Source organism: Tupaia chinensis, unplaced genomic scaffold, assembly GCF_000334495.1.
Source record: "Tupaia chinensis unplaced genomic scaffold, TupChi_1.0 Scaffold000315_1, whole genome shotgun sequence".
Lineage (NCBI taxonomy): Eukaryota > Metazoa > Chordata > Mammalia > Scandentia > Tupaiidae > Tupaia > Tupaia belangeri.
This window is the reverse complement of record NW_006159808.1, coordinates 1,302,694-1,322,187: the sequence shown is the minus strand read 5'-3', so window position 1 is coordinate 1,322,187 and position 19,494 is coordinate 1,302,694. Positions and strand designations below refer to the sequence as shown.

Sequence of the window (19,494 nt, the reverse complement as noted above, 5' to 3'; positions counted from 1 at the left end):
GAAAAACTGGGAGCAGAGAAGCCTCGAGTCACACAGCAGGTGAAAGCAGCGGGGCCTGATCTGCATTGCAGCTGTACCGCCAGCTGCCCCGAGGAAGCTCCGGCAGCAGGGAGGCCCGCTCTGTCACCTTAAGGAGACTAGCTCAGTTTGCCGTTTCACCGTCAAACTAGGAAGCCAGTGCAGGAAGTTTTCGAGCAGAGATGTATGGGGCGTCAATGATTCCAAGTAAAGGACTGTGGGTGACATTAGCATAACTTTAAGAAAGTAGAACGGGGGGGCAAAGATGGCAAAACCAAGAATGAGGGCCGTCCGACCGCGCAGCCTCAGTCCTGTCGTTTTCAGTGTCCATATGCCAAGGGTGAGGGTTTGGACTCTCGCAGCTGCCTGGGGTGGGCGGCATGAAGGTCTGAATCGTCTAGCTGACTCCCCTTGCTCTGAAGTCATGGCCCCTAAGCAGCCCTCCAATGCCACTTGGGTTTCCTCTATAGTGATAGTTCCACCCACGGGACGGTGTTGTCATGATGCAAGCACCATGGTGGCTGGATTTCTCATGGCCAGTTTGTGCATTTTCTTCCCATGTCCTGTGTGCCCCTTAGTGCGAGGCCGCCACTGAAAAAGCGGTCCGGTTTAGTCTGCTGTAAAATCAGACTCAGACCCTAGGTTGCTGAAGTCGTGGCACAAATGCTGCCGTAAACCCAGGCTTACCAGCCTGTGGGGCGTTCCCTGTGACACTTTGACTTCGTTCGAGCTTTTCTTGCAAGTGTCTGTGTTCCATTATTTAGGTTGAGCTAGATACGTTATAAACAGTGAAATTTCTCAAAGAATAATAATAGTTCACACCTAGTTAATTATATGCTTACGATGATTCTGCGATGAAGATTATACACACACACACACCTATTTAACAGATTACAGGCAGAGGTACAGAAACAGTAACTGCCTTGCTCAAAGTCACATAGCTGGCAGAACCAGGATTATAATCAAAACAAATTTCAGACCCCTATGTGCAACCACTGAGTCCCTACTTCTCTTTAAACCTCATAGGATAGTTGACCTGTAGTATATTTTGTATGTGTGAGGACTGATAAGTTTTTCCTTAGGGGAGGATATTTCTGATCAAAAAATGGAAATTACTATCTTAGGGGCCAGCCCATGTCCTTGTGGTTATGGCAACTGGATCCCACATGGCTAACTGTGTGGTTCTAGTCCCAGACCTGGCAGCTTGAAAAACATCTGGGTCCTCGTGCATGTGTATCCAAAATCCCCAAAGAGAGAAAGATGGAGAAGAAGGGATTGTGGCATGGTCATTCTCTGTGTAGGAGTGCCTTCTTATTTTTTCTCTGTGTCTCTCTGTCACTCCATCTCACCCTCTGGTCAGCCCACGTGCCCTCTAGCAAATTTTATTTTTTTAAGTGTTTTAAAAGAAAGAAAACACAATGTTTTAAATATTTTACCATCCTAGATCCTGACAATTTTACTTCCTTGGGTAAATACTGATTCAGAATGAAAACAGAGTTGATTTGTTTGGTTTCAGTTATGTTTTGTTGTTTCTTTAGATCGTGTCTTCCATAGCAATGAAACTACCAAACACGTGTATGAAGAAATAGCAGTACCGATCATCGACTCTGCCATACAAGGCTACAATGGTGCGTACTCACTCCGCGCTGCAGAGACATTGCAGTCTCCAGCATCTGTTCAAGTGCATCAGTAGATTCCATTTCGATCTTCGCGTGTGTGTTTTGTTTCGGCAGGTACCATATTTGCCTACGGGCAAACTGCTTCGGGAAAAACATACACTATGATGGGCTCTCAAGACTCTTTGGGAGTCATACCTAGGGCGATTCATGACATCTTCCAAAAAATTAAGAAGGTAAGTATCTTGGCCAAATACCTGGTCCATACAAGTAAACGCAGTAATAATTGGATAGCAGTCTTAGTGGGGTTTTTCTCTTGTAATGATGAAAGGAAATAGTTATTTATTTCTTGATTCCCATGAGCAAGAAGAAAGGCATAGCATAGGTTCACTTATCCCGCAGACCCTGAAGTTCTTTCGTCTTCCTCTTGAATCCTGTAATAGTAACATCCCGACAAAAAGTGGGCGTTGAGTAACAGGAAAGTGACCTGAAGGGTAGCTCCACTCTGTCTTTGTTTAGTGATTTTTTTTTTTAACGGAGAAATTGAATATTTTATTATTTCTTATTTTGCTGCAGAGCTGTTGCTTGAACTGTATAAAATAGCACCAGCAAATGCAGTATATGGCAGAACTAAAATAGTGCTGTTCTTCAACGCTATGCAACTAACAACTTTTCTCCGCTCCCACTTACTTCCAATGGAGAGAAAATGAAATGTTCTGACCCACTTCCAGGGATGTTATATACTACGTTTCATAAGGCTCAGGATAACAGAGTTACCACTAATTATATTATTTTTATAACTAGTTTTTAATCACAGATAATTTAATGAATTCTGAATACTTGAGCCTACACTAAGAATCATAGGATATTGTGACAAAGATGCATTTTGTGTTTATTAAAAACATGACTGTGGGAACCAGCAGTTAGCGTAATGGCTATGTTGCTGGGCTCCCACGTAGTCGACCGCAGTTCACATCCCGGACCCAGTGGCTTAAAACTCACACCGGGCACGTGTGCGTGCATGCCCAAGATCCCGAGAGGAGAATGGAGGAGAAGGGATTGCAGCATGACCATCCCCCCTGGGGGGTGATTTCTCGCTTTCTGTCTCTATGTCTCTCTCTGTCTGGCTGGCGAGCGCACGCGCCCTATAGTGAAAAAAAAAAAAAAAAACCTCTCCAAAAAAAAAGAACATGATCGTTAGAAAATTAAGGGTTATTTCTTTCCAGTGGTGGTGTTCAGAGTAGTTTCTTCTTCCACTGGTATTATTAAAAGCTACAATTTAAGTCTTCTATCAACCACTAATTTAAGACAACTACGCCTGGATTAAGTTTTTTACACTACTTCATTTGACGGTTCTATTTTCACTCTTCAGTAGACTGCTTATTTCTCATACGCTTCACTCATTAGTTCATCTAGTTCTGAAGGGTGACTCAGTGTCATCCTGGTCAGCCAGCCATCTTCATGACATGATTTGTTGACAAGTCTTGGATTTTCTGCAAGAGCTTCATTCATTTCAGTGTCTCCTGACAGAGAAGAAGAGAGGTCACTGGCAGCTCTCACACTTCCCAAAGCACCAACTCCTCTTGTTTGTTCAGTTTTGTCCCAACTCCAGGCAGACTACAATAATCATCTCCCAAAGCGTCCTTGCAACATTGCTGATTCCCACTGTTCCAATACCATTTTCTGCTGTTATCCATTCATGTTTCTCCATGAATTTACACAGACAGAAGGGCCAGTCCTGTGGCATCGTCTGGCCAGTGCCCGCCCTCAGCCTCCAGGGCCTGGGTGGGCAGGGCCAGCAGGGCATGGCCAAAGCCGCGCAGGCTGGAAGCTGCAGGCCACGGTCCACACACTGCACGCCACAGGCCACGGCCTGCACACTACACACCGCTCACAGCCGCATTCTCAGGGGTGCCAAGGCTGTTTAGTGATTATTGAGGAACGGTAAAAGTGCACATAAGGGAAATGAATTAGAAATAGCAGAAAGCCAGAATAGGCAACTTAAGTCAATTTGATTTTAAGTCAGTATTTTCATTAAAATGAGAGCATCTTAGTGGTGGGGTTTTATTTTGACCTAGGGAGATGGGCCAGGCTGTTTCCGCTCTGAGTTTTTGGCAGTATACTTTGTAAAGCGGTGCTTTTCCATCTTTATTGTTGTCGACACAGAACCAGGGTTTCATTTGTTTACATTGATCATTTCCTTCTTGACCTCCATAGTATTAGCACATAGCACTTACCATTAGGTCTTTTATAACTGAGTGTTTTCTGATGTTTTTACATATTTTTTCCTTCTAGTTTCCGGAAAGGGAATTTCTCCTTCGTGTGTCTTACATGGAGATATACAATGAAACTATTACAGATTTACTATGTGACACTCAGAAAATGAAACCTTTAATAATCCGGGAAGATTTCAATGTGAGTAACAGCAGGAAGATGGCTTTATAACTGGCTCGCTCATTAGGGTTATGGCTGTTTAATATTTATCTTTAATTCCTATATCTTTAAAGTGTGGTTTTCTTGATTCCTATTATTTTCTGTGACATCGTCATAGAAATTCCTCTTTTAATTAATATATATCACTTGAAAATACAGCGGTAATATTTTGGTTTAAGAGCCTAAAAATAGCAAGATAGAAGTATCAGATTAAAACTTGGGATGCTTTGATTTAGGAAAGAAATCATCGATATTTATAAATATGCTTGCTATTTTCTTACAGAATAATGGTTTCATTTTTCACATTTAACCTCCATAAATGAGGTCTATAATAGTTTACATCTTACTTTGAAAAACAGACTTTTAAGTAACTTCTTTTTCTCTAATGTTTGCTACTTAAATTCATTTCAGAGGAATGTGTATGTTGCTGATCTCACAGAAGAGGTGGTTTATACATCAGAAATGGCTTTGAAATGGATCACAAAAGGAGAAAGTGAGACTTTGGGCTGTTTCTTTAAAATATTAGTCAAATTATACTTTTTATGATTAAGCTAAAATGAAATAGTCTTCAAATTATACTTTTATTATTAAGCTAAAATTTAAAACTAATGTTTTCCTTTGGACTTTAATATGTGTGTGTGTGTATATATATATATATATTTACATATGTATGCAATTAAATATGACTGGTTTTTACAGAGAGCAGACATTATGGAATAACAAAAATGAATCAAAGAAGCAGTCGTTCTCATACCATTTTTAGAATGGTAGGTAATTCTCTATTTCTCTCTGCTCGGTTTTTCCAAGTAAGAATACACTAATTTTTCTACGAGTTGCCTTTTCTGCCTAGATTTTGGAAAGTAGAGAGAAAGGCGAACCTTCGAACTGTGAAGGCTCTGTCAAGGTGTCCCATCTGGTGAGTATTACTGAACTGCAGAAATGTATCAGATGGACCAAAACAGAATTGAGCTCTGGGTGTTTGGTGAAATTCAGAGGGTCTTTCTACCTGCTATGTCATAACTGCCGAAGGGCATGGAGTGTGTGGGAAATAGTGAGTTCAGCTGGAGCTCAGAGCGGTGATAGAGGCCGGAACAGCACAAATGCCAGGCTATAAGGCACTAGACTCCTACATGACTGACCAGAGTTCAAGTCCCAGACCTGATGGCTTTCTTTCTCTCTCACTCACTCTCTCTGGTGAGTGCCTGTATCAAATCTAAAAATAATAGTGATGATAAATAAAATTAAATAAATAACTCTTTAAAGAAAAAGAAAAAAGAAAGACTCATTCCCCGAAGTAAACTTGTGGGCTGTGTGGGAAAGAGCCCACCGTGGCAGTATCGTGGAGGATGCATTGGAGAGAGGGAACAAGGGGCAGAGAGCACTTGACGTGCAGAGAGAGGGCAGCCTCACCCGTGGGCCAGGAGGCGAGGAAATACATGGGACGTTCAGAAATGCCGTGCCTGGGACCAGCAGTTAGCGTAATGGCTATGTCGCTGGACTCCCACGTAGTTGACCGCGTTTCGCGTCCCGGACCCGGTGGCTTAAAACTCACGCCGGGCGCGTGTGCGTGTGTGCCCAAGATCCCGAGAGGAGAATGGAGGAGAAGGGATTGCGGCGTGACCATCCCCCCGGGGGATGATTTCTCACTTTCTGTCTCTCTGTCTCTCTGTCTGGTGAGCACACGCGCCCTATAGGAAAAACCTCTAAAAAAAAAAAAAAAAAAAAAGAAATGCCGTGCCTTACAACAGTTCATTTAGTGGTTTGGATTTTATTATTTGAAATTACCCTTCCTAATGGTTTGTTTCTCATATGTGTTCCAGAACTTGGTTGACCTTGCAGGCAGTGAAAGAGCTGCTCAAACAGGAGCCGAAGGTAATGAAATCCCACGACAGGCGTTAGCCTTCCTGTCTTCTGTTTTTGCAGGACAGAAGGTGCTTCCAGGCATTCTTAGAAACTGATAAAATAATAATAATAATTTTATGATAAAAGCCTTTAACATAAAAATCAGCACTTATATCTGATTATGTATTTACTGTGGGCTGCTATAGCTTAAAGGCTGAAATTACATAATTTGTGGAATTGTATAGCTGGAAAGCCCAGGAGAGTACCGTGGGCACGAGCTAGATTTTCAGAATTAGTAAGGAAATAAAGAAAGGCAGTGGGGTGCAAAGTTCACCTGCAGGTTTTAATAACTCATAGTCAAAAACTGCTTGGAATATTGAGTGGACAGAAAGACATCATTTATAATAATATCCCAAAAGATGTGATTTCAAGAGAGAAAGTCAACAAAGATTGTGTGAGATTGATGTAAAGAAAAGTTTAAGCCAGACCCGAAGGATACAAATGCACGAAAAAAATAGGAAGGCATACTTAGATGGGAAAATTTTAAATCACAAAGGTGTCAATTTCCAGATTTAACACAGTCCTAATAAAAATGACAAGAGCGTTACCTTCTTTTAAAAAGATTGTTTTAAAATTTGTATGAGGAGAAGGAAAACAGACTAGACTAGCAAGGAAAATTCTGAAAAAGAGGAGCGAGTAGGAATTTAGCCCTCCAAGATAGCAGGACATACCAATAACACCGTAGGATCTGAAACGGTGTCATACCAATGCGTCCTTAATTGTCAGCCTGATGGGACACAAGTCCAGCGAGCATCGGAAATGCAGACAGAATACCATCAAGGTCATCCTTCAGAATTAGGGCAAGATGGATTATTCATGAATTGATAGCCACTTGAAAAAAGAAGTTAGAACACCATACCTCATTCCGTACAGCGGAGAATGGATTATAAGTGGCCAGAGAACTCTATGTTTAAATAAATAAACAAAGAAAAGCTGTCGAAAGTCAGGAGAATTGTCTGAGGTAGTAGCTATGTTTATTGCCCCATTGGATCATTACACTTTGTATTCATACAATGAAAAAAAAAGTCGCACTATACCTCATAAATATGCGCAACTAATATATGTAAATTAAAAGTTTGGGGACCTTTGAGGGGTACAATAATTAGTTTAGATAAAGGTGAGGTCCTTTTTGATGGTATTAGTGTCCTTAAAGAGACTCCCAAGACCTGGCTCACTCTCCCTGCCCCAGTGAGGGACCCAGTGACAAGGTGGCCATCCTCAGCCAGGAAGAGAGCACTAGATCTTGACTGTGCTGGCAACCTGACCTTGGACTTTGAGGCTCTAAAATGATAAGAAAATAAGCTTCTGTTGTTCAAGTAAAAAAAAAACAAAAACATTGTAAGAGCCAGCCAGGTGCTGTGGTGGTGAACGCTGTCGAATCTCTTATGTCCAACTACGCAGTTTGAGTGCTGGGTCCAGCGGCTTGAAAAACGTGCCAGACATGCATGTGCCCTGAATCCCTAGAGGAGAATGGAGGAGGAGGGATTATGGCGTGGCCACCACCTGGGGAGTACTTTCTCGCTTTCCGTCTCTCTGTTTCTCTCTGTCAAACACACAAACGCTATGGCCAAAACAAAATTCTGATTTCTCTCATAATTTACAGATCAACAATTTCTTTACCTAGAACAGAAATCAATTTTAGTTTTCACATTTGTTTTATAAATTCAGGTGTGCGACTCAAGGAAGGCTGTAATATAAATCGAAGCTTGTTTATTTTGGGACAAGTGATCAAGAAACTTAGCGATGGGCAAGTCGGGTAAGTTTACCCCTTTACTCACCGCTTAACGCTTACATTTTCCATTAGGTTGAAATTGTAATCTTTCGATGACAATCAAATGTCTTGATTTCTTCCACATATTCAAAAGCTTTTATGATTCTGAGCACTTGAGTACCACCAAATGTACTTTCTACTCTAAATTTTTTTAGTTAATAGTTTCAATTGGCCTCATATAACCTGTAAAGAATTTTTTAAATTGTGATTGATATAAATGTTCTTCCTTCCTTAACTTTGGTTATATAAAAACTTTTAATCTTCTTTTTACTTTTTGCAAAGTGGTTTCATAAATTATCGAGATAGCAAATTAACACGAATTCTCCAGAATTCCTTGGGAGGAAATGCAAAAACACGTATTATCTGCACGGTCACTCCGGCGTCTTTTGATGAAACCCTTACTACTCTTCAGGTGAGTTTGATTTTTACCTTAATATGATGAAGATTTTAGCTTAATATCATGAAGATCAACTTTAAGAGTAATAAATTACATACTAAAACTAGGCATAGGTTTTTTTTTAAGAAATTAATTAATACCCGTTAAAATAAAATTGATATGTTGTCTATTAAATAACATTTCTTAATTTTCCCTAACTTCAGTTATTTGTATCCCACCTCCTCAATTTTGCCAACACTATTTTACTGAAATTGACTTGATTTTTTTTCCCAAAACCTCACTTTTTACACTTAACTAATTATAAGAGGAAACTCTTTGTCAATGAAAAATCAATATTACTTGCCATAAATAGGAGGTAACAACAAAAATTTGGTCTGTATTTGTGTGATTATGTGTGTATATGTGTGTGTGTGTGTGTGTGTGTATAAAACAATTCTTAAATTCTCACTAGCTGACTTGCCTTCCTTTGCTCTCATCCCAAGATCTGCATTTTTTTTAAAGGAAAGGAAAATTGAGAAATGTCAGAATTGCTTTCTCACCCTCACTTGGTATTTATTCTGGATAATGTTGCTTTTCAGTTGCTGCTGAGCCCTGAAGCCACTGTCAGAGGTATTTCCAAAGATAGAAAGCAGAGTCTCTGGCTTCACAGAACCTATAAATGTAAATTCTGTGAGAAAGCAGAAAAGGCTTGTCTACCAACTCAGTTGGCTTTGATCAATGGCTAAGTGGTTAATAAGAGGGACAGAGTTCAAAGAAAGGAGAGAGCCTTTGGGCTGGAAGCAAAACTTTTCAGGGCATTTGCACTTGACCTTGAGGGGTAAGTGGGATCCAGTAGGCCAGTGTTGGCAGGTTCTCTGTTAGTATCTATTGTTAAGATAGATAGATAGATAGATAGATGGATAGATAGATAGATAGATAGACAGACAGATAGTTTTTTTTTTTCCCCTCTCCTAAAGACTGTCAGACTAAATTACAGAACATTATTAAGGACGTAGGATGTTCTCCATTTTCAAAAGCTATCTGGGAGGAGTTTGTTGTTGTTTTTGTTTTGTTTTGTTTTGTTCTTAAAGAAAGTTGATTATAAGAAACTTAAACATTCATTAAATTAGAACTTTTTTAGTGTTGGACATTTTACACTTTTGTATTTTTTCCCAGTTTGCCAGCACTGCCAAATACATGAAGAATACTCCTTATGTTAATGAAGTATCAAGTGATGAAGCGCTCTTGAAAAGATACAGAAAAGAAATAATGGATCTGAAAAAACAGTTAGAAGAGGTACGTGCAAACCATTTATTTCAGTAAAGAATTGGGAACCAATTTAGAAGAGTCCTACCCATATGCGCTGAGATATCTTAGTTCATGAATATCTGAGTTGCTACAACTTAAGTTTAGAATAGTTTTTAACTAGGGACCAGCAGCTGGCGTAATGGCTATGTCGCTGGGCTCTCATGTGGTTGACTGTGGTTCGAGTCCCGGACCCAGTGGCTTAAACTCACGCTGGGCACGCGCGTGTGTGTGTGTGTGTGTGTATGTGTGTATGCGCCCAAGATCCAGAGAGGAGAATAGAGGAGAAGGGATTGCAGCATGGCCAATCCCCCTGGGGTGTGATTTCTCACTTTCTTTCTGGTGAGCGCATGTGCCCTTTAGCAAAAACCTCTCAAAGTCCCTTTTACAAAAACCCCTCAAAAAAAAAAAAAAAGTTTTTAAATAAATCATAAAATTTTTCTTTAATTTGTTAAGATTTGGTTTCTCAAAATGATTTTAGGTTTTATTTTCATTTACAAAGGGTAAAATTGGACATTTTCAAATGGACCATATAATGATACTTTTTAAAATTAATTTGTGTGTGTGTGTGTGTTTGCTATAGGACATGTGCACTCACCAGAGAGAGTGAGATAGAGAGGGCAAGTGGTTAAGCACCCCCAGGAGGGATGGCCTCATCACAATCCCTTCTCCACTGTCTTGGGATCTGGGCATGCACATATATGCACCCTGGGATCTGGGCACGCACATATATGCACCCTGCATGTTTTTCAAGCTGCCAGGTCCATGCCGTGTCGTCAGCTATCCAGTCACCTTCATCAGCACGCCACCAGCCAGTCCAATAGAGATACTTTTTAAATTTTTTCACACATACTTGCGGAATTGGGTTAAAAAGAGAGAGCACATATAACTACATAGAACTTCCCTCTACACTTTATGTTACTCTGAATTTCTCTTCTAACCTTACCATCACAGAATGGTAATACAGGGTAATGATCGCCTGTCACCATCGTTTGTTTGCATCATTAAGGTCCCATATTTTATAAAAATCTTATATTTTAATGATCCTTTTGAAAATGAGCTAAAATAGCAAATGGTAGTTTTATAAGATGAGGATGTCTCAACCCTTCCTGTGGGTTTCAAGCCTCTGCTTTTGTGACTTCTCTGGGTCTCAGTCACGTACCGTTAGGGGGTCAGAACTGTTTAAACTGCCTTCTTAGGTGGTACGTGGCATGTGACATAGTGGCTTGAAAATAAGTTTGAGAAATTACCGACAGTGGCAACTGCATTGTGGTGTTTTGTAGGTAGAGTATATTTCAGTACCACCAAAATTCTCGTAGTTCACATGTAAGTTTAATATTCTGTAAGTTAAAGCTCCCTTCAAAGTTTGAAGTCCAGCTACATTGATTATATCATGACTCAATATTACAGGTTTCTTTAAAGACTCGGGCCCAGGCAATGGAAAAAGATCAACTGGCCCAACTTTTGGATGAAAAAGATTTGCTTCAAAAAGTACAGGATGAGAAAATTCAAAACTTAACCCGGATGTTGGTGACCTCTTCTTCCCTCACATCACTGCAGGAACTAAAGGTAAAGTGAAAAGATGATGGAAGCTTGGTACATAGAAGACCCTGTGTCCATTACATTGTGTAGTGACACACGTCCTGTCCTGGACAGCAGTCCCAGGAAACTCAGAACATTTTGTGTGTTTGCCACCAAGAAGCTCATTGAAGACACCAATCCCTGACTCCCACATGTAGAGACTCTCATTTAAGAAGTCTAGAATTTATGAGGGGACCTGTAAAAGTTTGTGGAACATGAAACCAAAGCATGAATAACTTTGGGCAGAAATTTTTTGAAATCCATGCGTAGTTTTTCATAACATGCATTTTTGCCTGGACTTTTTGAAAATCCCTTCTAGTTGGTCTCTATTTCAGTGTGCTTCTTAGTAAATATGAATGAATCTGGTGGTGTGATTAGGAACCAGCCAGGCAGTGCCAGTGGTAAGAACAGCTGGCTGAGTGGGAACCAGGCAGGGACGGAGGAACGAGGAAGGAGTAAGTCGATGACGAGGACGAGCAAAGTGAGAGAAAAAAACAAAATGGTAGCCAAACGAAGTAAGGATTCAAGAATCGTGATTTTTATAAATAAGCAAAAGCAAATAGAGGCTCAAACAGTTGTCCTAATGGAGCTTCTCTTGAAGTAAAAATTAAAATGTAAGCAGTAGCTTTATCAAGTTTATGATAGGTCTAAATACTGATTTGAAAAGTCTGAGCGTGTTTGATCGTTTCAGGATGCCCTAAGACTAAACTATACTTAATAAGAATTCTACCAAGTCAGTGATCTTTAAGAGCAGAAATATGTTCCCTCGTTTTATTATGTTTGAGCCCAGAATCTGTGTGAGGTAATTTTGATTTCTTCTTCTTAGGCTAAAAGAAAACGAAGAGTTACTTGGTGCCTTGGCAAAATTAATAAATTGAAGGACTCAAACTATGCAAATGAGTTTAACGTGCCACTGAATGTAACAACAAAAACACACAAGGACGCTGTGACTACATTAGGAGAGATTGACGAGTGTGAGTGCTTTCTCACCGTAACTATAAAGAGACTTATTTTCTGTTCACTCACTGTGACAGGCATGTCTAAATAACGTGTGTTCATTTTAGATGTGAATACAGTAGAGAGTAGGATGAAAATAAGCAGTTTTTAAAGAAGTAAACAATCGGGACCGGCAGGTAGCGTGGTGGTTAAGGTGGTCAAAGCGCACGTGGCTGACCATGTTTAAGTCCCGGACTTGGAGGCTTGTTTTCTAATTTTCCCTCTTTCTCTCTGTCTCTATCCCTCTCTGGTCAAATTAAACAATAATAACAAGAATAATAATAATAATAAATAATAAATAAATCATTATTTTTAAAAAGAAAGTAAACATTCATAAAGTTCTCCGTTAATCCTAAAACTCAAGAATGATGCACTGCAGTTGAAATACACGAGACAGGTGTTTTTGGCTTTTTTGTTTTTAATCATTATCCAGTTAAATTTGTGTTTATATCACATCTGCCTTAAACTTTGCTAACCTTGAAAGGATAGCGTTTCTATAGGGATCTGTTTCAACAGTATGTCTCTGACATTGTAATTTATTTTTTAGGGACATTTTATTATTTACAGTAATCAAATCTCAAATTTAGAATTTGTTCTTTTTAATGTATATTATATTAAGGATCCTAAATTTTATCACTAATTTCAACCAGTGACTTTTTTAGAGATTTTTGCTATAGAATGTGTGTGCTCACTGGAGAGACAGAGAGAAAGCAAGAAATCACCCCTCAGGGGAGATGGCCACGCTGCAGTCCCTTCTCCATCCTCCTCTTGGGATCTTGGGCATACACGCACAAGTGCCTAGTGTGAGTTTTAAGCCACCAGGTCCAGGACTAGAACCACGGTTGACTATGTGGGAGTCCGGCAATATAACCATTACACCATCTACTGGTCCCCCAACCAGTGATCTTAATTCATACAATAATGTATCACATGATTACATCTGATATTATTTGGAATTCATACTTTGAGCATGTGTTAGCTAGTCTGAACTTACTCACTTCTGGTCCGAATTTTTTCTTAGTAATAGTGTTTAATTTTGCTTTTAGGAGCTGGTATTTATGCATGCACTTCTTTCTCCCCTAATTACAGCCCTGTGTTCAGAGTCTGACGCCCTCAGTAACACGCTTGACACCTTAGCAGAGATGGAGTGGAACCCGGCGACAAAGCTGCTGAGTCAGGTAAGTCGCGTCCTTTACCGCACTGAGCACCAAGCTCTCCTCCAGGCCCCTCGGTGGTGGGCTCTGTGACCACGTGTCACATGGCTAGCTCTGACCATTTCGGTAACAGTATTGACTAATGTAAGCTTTTCTGGCCCCTTGTTTTGACCTGGTTAATCCCGTATGGGTAAAAAGACTGATTTGGGGGCTGGCAGGTAGGATGGTGGTTAAAGGCACTGGACACTCCCACATGGCCGACCGCAGTTGGAGTGCCGAACCTGGCAGCTTGCTTTCTCACTTTCCCTCTCCATCTCTTTCTGGTCAAAATGAAAATGATAATGATAAATAAAGTTAAATAATAATTTTTCTTTTAAAAGACTGATTTTTTTTTTTTACAAGTGCCAAAATTCTTAGACATGTAGAAGAATGATATATCAGGGAGAGATAATTTTGCTAGATAATAACCAAAAAAAGGAAATGTATTATATGTAGCTTCATCAGAACTTTGAGAAGTGAGGACTACCGTTGTGAATCCCTCAGTAAGTTTAGATTCTGTGTTTATATTGAATGTTCAAAGACATACAGTATATTTGTACACATGTGTTCTGTAAAGAGAATTTCATTTTACTTTTGGAATACCATTTTACTGCTGTTTCTTATCATTTGTAAGTGCCTATAAAGTATTACAAGCAAAGGGCTTTTGTGTCTCTACGACATACTACAAGTTTGGGTTTTTTGAATCCGTTAGTATAACTTTTTATTAAACCCATAGTTTCTCTCTTTCTCATAATAGTATCAGATGTAGAAATAGGCTTCTTTGAATGAGCTAAGACATAATCAATCACCATTAGTTTTAGAGGTCAGTAAATAATACAGGTTGACCATCCTTTATCCAAAATACTTGGGACCAGAAGTGTTTGGATTTTGGATGTTTGGAGTATTTGCATATACATAATGGCATAGCTTGGGAATGGGTCCTACGTGTAAACACAAAACTCATTTACGCCCCATGTACCTTGTACACATGGCCTGAAAGTCGTTTTATGCACTACTTTAAATGATTTTGTAATTTATTTTGTGGGTGTGCCCACATTGGTGAACCTGGGCATGTGAATAATAACATATCTCAGTTGCAGGGACTGAGGGGCGCTCTTCCTTAGGCAATGAGCGAGCTGCGTGGCATGCATGCATTTGGCTACACCCAGCCTTTGAGCCTCGCCTGTGGAAGGGCCACTTGGGACATCATGTCACACTCAGTCTCAGATTCCAGCATGTCTGCTTCTCTTCCTAAATGCAGAGCCATCTGAAAATTAACATAGGCGTCAAGCAGATGGGTAATTAAATGATCAGCATTAGTACTCAGGAGGTGGCCAGAGGGGCTCCCCAGTACTCACCCCATCTCCCCAGTTACACTTGCCCTGTGAGACAGGCAGATTTATGATTTATTTATATGGTCTTTTATTCCAAGTTAGTTAATATGCCAAAATGTACATGGCAAGGAAAGATACTGAAAACGAGAATGACCTAAACTATCAAATGATTTAAATTACTGGATTGCCAGGAAAGTCATGATGCACTTGTGCATAGGAAAACAGAAAAATACGCCATGACTTTTTCAACAACCTGATAGTTATTCGCCTAATCTAAATGTTAGTTAAGGAAGCAAAGACTACACTATTTGAATCCCCCCTAACTGGAAAATCTGTTCTTATGTATAATAGGAATATTTAGAAAGTGAGTTGAGCTCACTTCGTGCTAACTATGATAATCTGGTGTTAGACTATGAACGACTAAGAAAAGAAAATGAAGAAATGGAATTGAAATTAAAAGAAAAGAATGATTTGGATGAATTTGAGGCTCTGGAAAGAAAAACTGAGAAAGATCAAGAGGTAAGAGAAAAATATGTAGCTAAACTAAGACGATACTTTTAAAAGAATTATAATTCTCTTAGGATATTTATTTTTAAGATTGAGATATTGAGGATCTAACCGTTTTTCATATGCACATACAATGTAGAGAATTTAATAAGTATTTATTTATATTGTTTTAAAAAATAGTTAAACCAGGGCCAGCAGGTCATGTGGTGCTTAAGAGGCTGAACTCCCACATGGTTGACTGTGGTTCAAGTCCTGGACCTGGTGGCTTACTTTCTCACTTTCCCTCTTTCTCTCTCTCTGGTCAAATTTAAAAATCATAATTATAGGGACCAGCAGATAGCATAATGGTTACTTTGCTGGACTCCCACATAGGCAACTGTAGTTCAAGTCCTGGACCCAGTGACTTAAACTCAGGCTGAGCATGTGTACATGTGTGCCCAAGATCCTGAGAGGAGAATGGAGGAGAAGGGATTGTGGTATGGCCATCCCCCTTTGGAGGTGATTTCTTGCTTTCTGTCTCTCTGTCTTTCTGGCGAGTGCAGGTACCCTATGGCAAAAACCTTTTAAAAAAATTATTATAAATAAAATTAAATAATTCCTTTAAAAAAATAGTTAAATCATATATATTTCCCTTATATTTATGTAGGAAAAAAAGAATTAAAACCTTCTATGGGAGTGTTTGGCATGAATGCCAATCGGTAGATTTGTCTTACAGAAACTGTTACCCTGTAGTTTGTGTATTATCAATATTTAGTTTATTGTGCATACTATGAATACTTCCTGCAGCATTGCCATTTTCTCCTGAAACTAATATGAATGTTATTACGTAGCTGGCTGTTTTCTTTAGAAAGTGTATTCTTAATTAGAACATTATTAGAATAGTTGAAAAAGCTGATTTTGCACATTTTGTTTTTCTCTATCCATGTAAGAGTTGCTGTGAAAAATAGCATAACCAATGCCAAGTAGGTTTAAATGGAACTTTCAGAAACAAAACAGATCACCCAAATTTTCTAAGTATATACTACTAGACTCTGTGTTAAGAGAACTTAGTCCAGAAACCGTCACACTTTAGGATCTCAGAATTATCCACAACATTTCAGACCTTAGTGCAGGGTATTCTGAACCTAGAGTCCACAGATACTATGAAAGAATTTTGCAAACCTTTTTAATACTTTTTTGTCTTTCGAAAATAAGGCTTCAGTCTTATTTTTTTCAGTCTTAATCATGAACCTCCTGTTTTCGGTCTTACTCATGATCCTTCCAAAAATAAGATTGTTTTGATGTAGTTAAAACATGAGCTGATTTGGGGCTAGTAGGTGGCATGATGGTTAAGGTGCTGACTCCCACATGGCCAACCACAGTTCAAGTCCCGGATCTGGCAACTTGAAATTCATGCTGGGTGTAGGTGCCCAAAATCCCAGTAGGCGAGTGGAAGAGAAAGAGTTGAGGTGTGGCCACCCCTCGGGGCATGATACTTCAGTTTTATTCTCATTGTCCCTCTCTTTGTCCAGCGAGCACATGCACCCTATGGAGAAAACCTCTAAAATAAATACATAAATACTGATTTGTAGTAGCTGATTTGCAGCTACTTTTCAGATTTCTAAATGTTTGGCCCAAAGGGATATGATCCTTTCTTCTCAGTATCATTGTTTAGTTTCTCACCCATTTTTCCTTTTTTTGTAGATTTTTGCCCTGTGGTATGTGTATTCATTGGAGAGAGACAGAGAGAGAAAGTGAGAAATTACCCCCTAACTCCCCAGGGGATGGCCATACCCCAGTCCTTTGTGTTCCATTTTCCACATGGGATTTTGGGCACACACACACACACGTGTGTCTGGCGTGTTTTTCAAGCTGCCGGTTCTGGGACTCGAACTGTGGAGTCAGCCACGTGGGAGCCAGCACCTTAACTACCACTCCACCCGCTGGCCCCCACCATCCTGTTTAAAGGAGAAAAGTTTCTGTGCCACAGCTATCACTCATTCTACCACAAATTAAAGTCACTTCTGCATTTTATGCACTTTACCTCTGTTATATCCAGAGAGGTCAAAGTCTGTAAGTTCTCCAAAATTTCATTTAATTTGTTAAAGTTTGCAAACAAAGTATAAAGCATCACAAAAGAATAGTACACTTTAATCAATAAAACTTGACTTCTTTCTCAAAGTAATGACAAATGTTTGAGAGGATGGATATGCTAATTCCAGCATTACATGTTGTATTCATTTACTAAAAACTCACATTGGACCCCAAAAATATGTGCCAGTGGCGTGGTGGTTATGGGCTGGGTCTCACACAGCCAACTGAGGCTTGAGAAACATGCTGAGAGCGTTTGCGTGGGTGCCCCAAGTCCCACAAGACAGGAGAGATGATGGAGAAGAGATTGCAGCGTGACCTTACCCCAGTGGGAGGTGCTTTGTCTTTTTTTCCTCTCCTCTCATCTCTGGCAAGTATATGCATCCTCTACCAAGTTTTAAAAAATAAATAAATAAAAAGCTGGGTTTTATCAGTAGGGGATGGCCTGATGTCAGGGTTAAGAGTGAGGTCTCTAGGGTGAAACTGCCTAGATTTCAAGCCCTCGTTGCCACGCACAAGCCCACTGCAGACCCAGCCATCGTGAAGTGGCAAGGTCTTCAGCCAGACAGTGAACCTCCCTGGTCTTCCCGTGTTTCCTCCTCCTGCAGGTGGAGACGAGGCGCTCGCTGATTCCGACTCCAAAATTTCATCTATTTGTTGTGTTTTTCTCATTAATATTAATACAACATAAAACTAACTTGGCATAAATGGGACAGCAATTTCTCTAATTTTTTTCTTGCATCACATATATATTTATTTAATAGCAAAAATTGGAACTCATGGAATTCATGAGCACGCAGCAGGATTACAAAACACCATGGACTATATGACTTACTCTTACATCCTGATTTTTCTTCCACCTTTTTTTTAATTCTTTTTTTTCCTAGAGAGATTTTTTTCTATAGGGTGCTTGCGCTCACCAGAGAGACAGACAGAAAGCGAGAAATCACCCCCCAGGAGGGGGTGGCCATGCCACAATTCCTCTCCTCCATTCCCCCCTCAGGATTTTGGGTATGGATGCACACGCACCTGGAGTGAGTTTTAAGTCACTGAGTCCAGGACTTGAACCTCAGTCGACTACGTGGGAGTCCAGTGACATAACTGATGCAGTCTGTTGGTCCTAATTTTCCTTCCACTTTAACCACAGTTGAAGAGAAAAATAATCCTTTTCCCTTCATTTTTTTTTTCCTTTTGGAGAGGTTTTTGCTATAAGGCACATCTGCTCGGCATAAAGAGAGGGACAGAGGGAACCAGCAGTTAGCGTAATGGCTATGTCTCTGGACTCCCACGTAGACGCGTTTCGCGTCCCAGACCCGGTGGCTTAAAACTCACGCCAGGCGCATGTGTGTGCGTGCCCAAGATCCCAAGAGGAGAATGGAGGAGCGGGGACTGCAGCGTGACCATCCCCCCTGGGGGGTGATTTCTCGCTTTCTGTCTCTCTGTCCCTCTCTTTATGCCGAGCAGATGTGCCTTATAGCAAAAACCTCTCCCCCCCCCCAAAGCAATGAGAGGGACAGAGAGACAGAAAGCATGGAATCACCTCCCAGGAGGGATGGCCATGCTGCAATCCCTTCTCTTCCATTCTCCTTTCAGGATCTTGGGCATGCACGCACACGCGCCCGGTGTGAGTTTAAGCCACCAGGTCTGGGACTTGAACTGCAGTCGACTACACAGAAGTCCAGCGACGTAGCCATTACGCCAACTGCTGGCCCCATTTTCTTTTCATTTTTAACAGACACATATTGAGCTTCTAGATTCTTTAAAATGACTAGAAGTTTTATAAAATAAAAACTTAAACTCTTTTCAAAAAGTTTTACAGTGTTCACTCCATGTTAAACTAAAAACATGTCTGTGTGTATGTAAGAAAATAAGTTCCAAAACCCATGTTTGGGGGAAAGTTTAGCCGAAGAGGGTAGAGCTCAGGTTGGAGCCCTAGGACATGTGGTTGTTTTCCTGGTTTCCATTATGCTCAGGAAATAAGAGAAATCTTTACCATCTGCCTATTTTAATGCGAATTATCTAATTGCATTTTTCATAGCTTGAGATTTTCATCTTCTGAAATTAAATATTTTATTTTGCTGGCTGAAAATTGCAGTTGACTTTGCAGTGCCTCCTGGGAGCCGTAAATTACCTCTTACATCATACCGTGTCTAAGTCATTTTAGCTTTTTGTAGTTTCTCTCTTGCTCAGCATCTTAAACAATATGTCAGTGGGAGACGTCAGTTTTATCTTTACACAAGCTCATCTTTTTTCATTTAGAAGAACCAATATGTAAGAGGAAGTAAGTGCTTTTTCAAATGAAAGGTGGGAGAATTTTTCATTTCCTGTGGTTCTTTTCTTTTTTTTTTTTTTTTTTTTTTTTGAGGGGTATTTTTTTAAGTGCGGGGGCGCC

At 40.0% G+C, this 19,494-nt stretch overlaps 1 protein-coding gene across 1 annotated transcript in view; it reads left to right on the top strand.

Moving 5' to 3' along the window:
* CENPE (centromere protein E) overlaps positions 1 to 19,494 on the top strand; it is an 83,764-nt gene that overhangs the window by 2,551 nt on the left and 61,719 nt on the right. The window contains exons 3-16 of the mRNA XM_006151156.3: positions 1,557 to 1,646; positions 1,752 to 1,870; positions 3,930 to 4,049; positions 4,479 to 4,560; positions 4,767 to 4,834; positions 4,918 to 4,983; positions 5,888 to 5,939; positions 7,638 to 7,725; positions 8,023 to 8,152; positions 9,293 to 9,412; positions 10,832 to 10,990; positions 11,829 to 11,976; positions 13,088 to 13,176; positions 14,877 to 15,044. Coding sequence (XP_006151218.1) covers positions 1,557 to 1,646; positions 1,752 to 1,870; positions 3,930 to 4,049; positions 4,479 to 4,560; positions 4,767 to 4,834; positions 4,918 to 4,983; positions 5,888 to 5,939; positions 7,638 to 7,725; positions 8,023 to 8,152; positions 9,293 to 9,412; positions 10,832 to 10,990; positions 11,829 to 11,976; positions 13,088 to 13,176; positions 14,877 to 15,044 — 1,499 coding nt within the window. The remainder of the gene's footprint in view (positions 1 to 1,556; positions 1,647 to 1,751; positions 1,871 to 3,929; positions 4,050 to 4,478; positions 4,561 to 4,766; positions 4,835 to 4,917; positions 4,984 to 5,887; positions 5,940 to 7,637; positions 7,726 to 8,022; positions 8,153 to 9,292; positions 9,413 to 10,831; positions 10,991 to 11,828; positions 11,977 to 13,087; positions 13,177 to 14,876; positions 15,045 to 19,494) is intronic.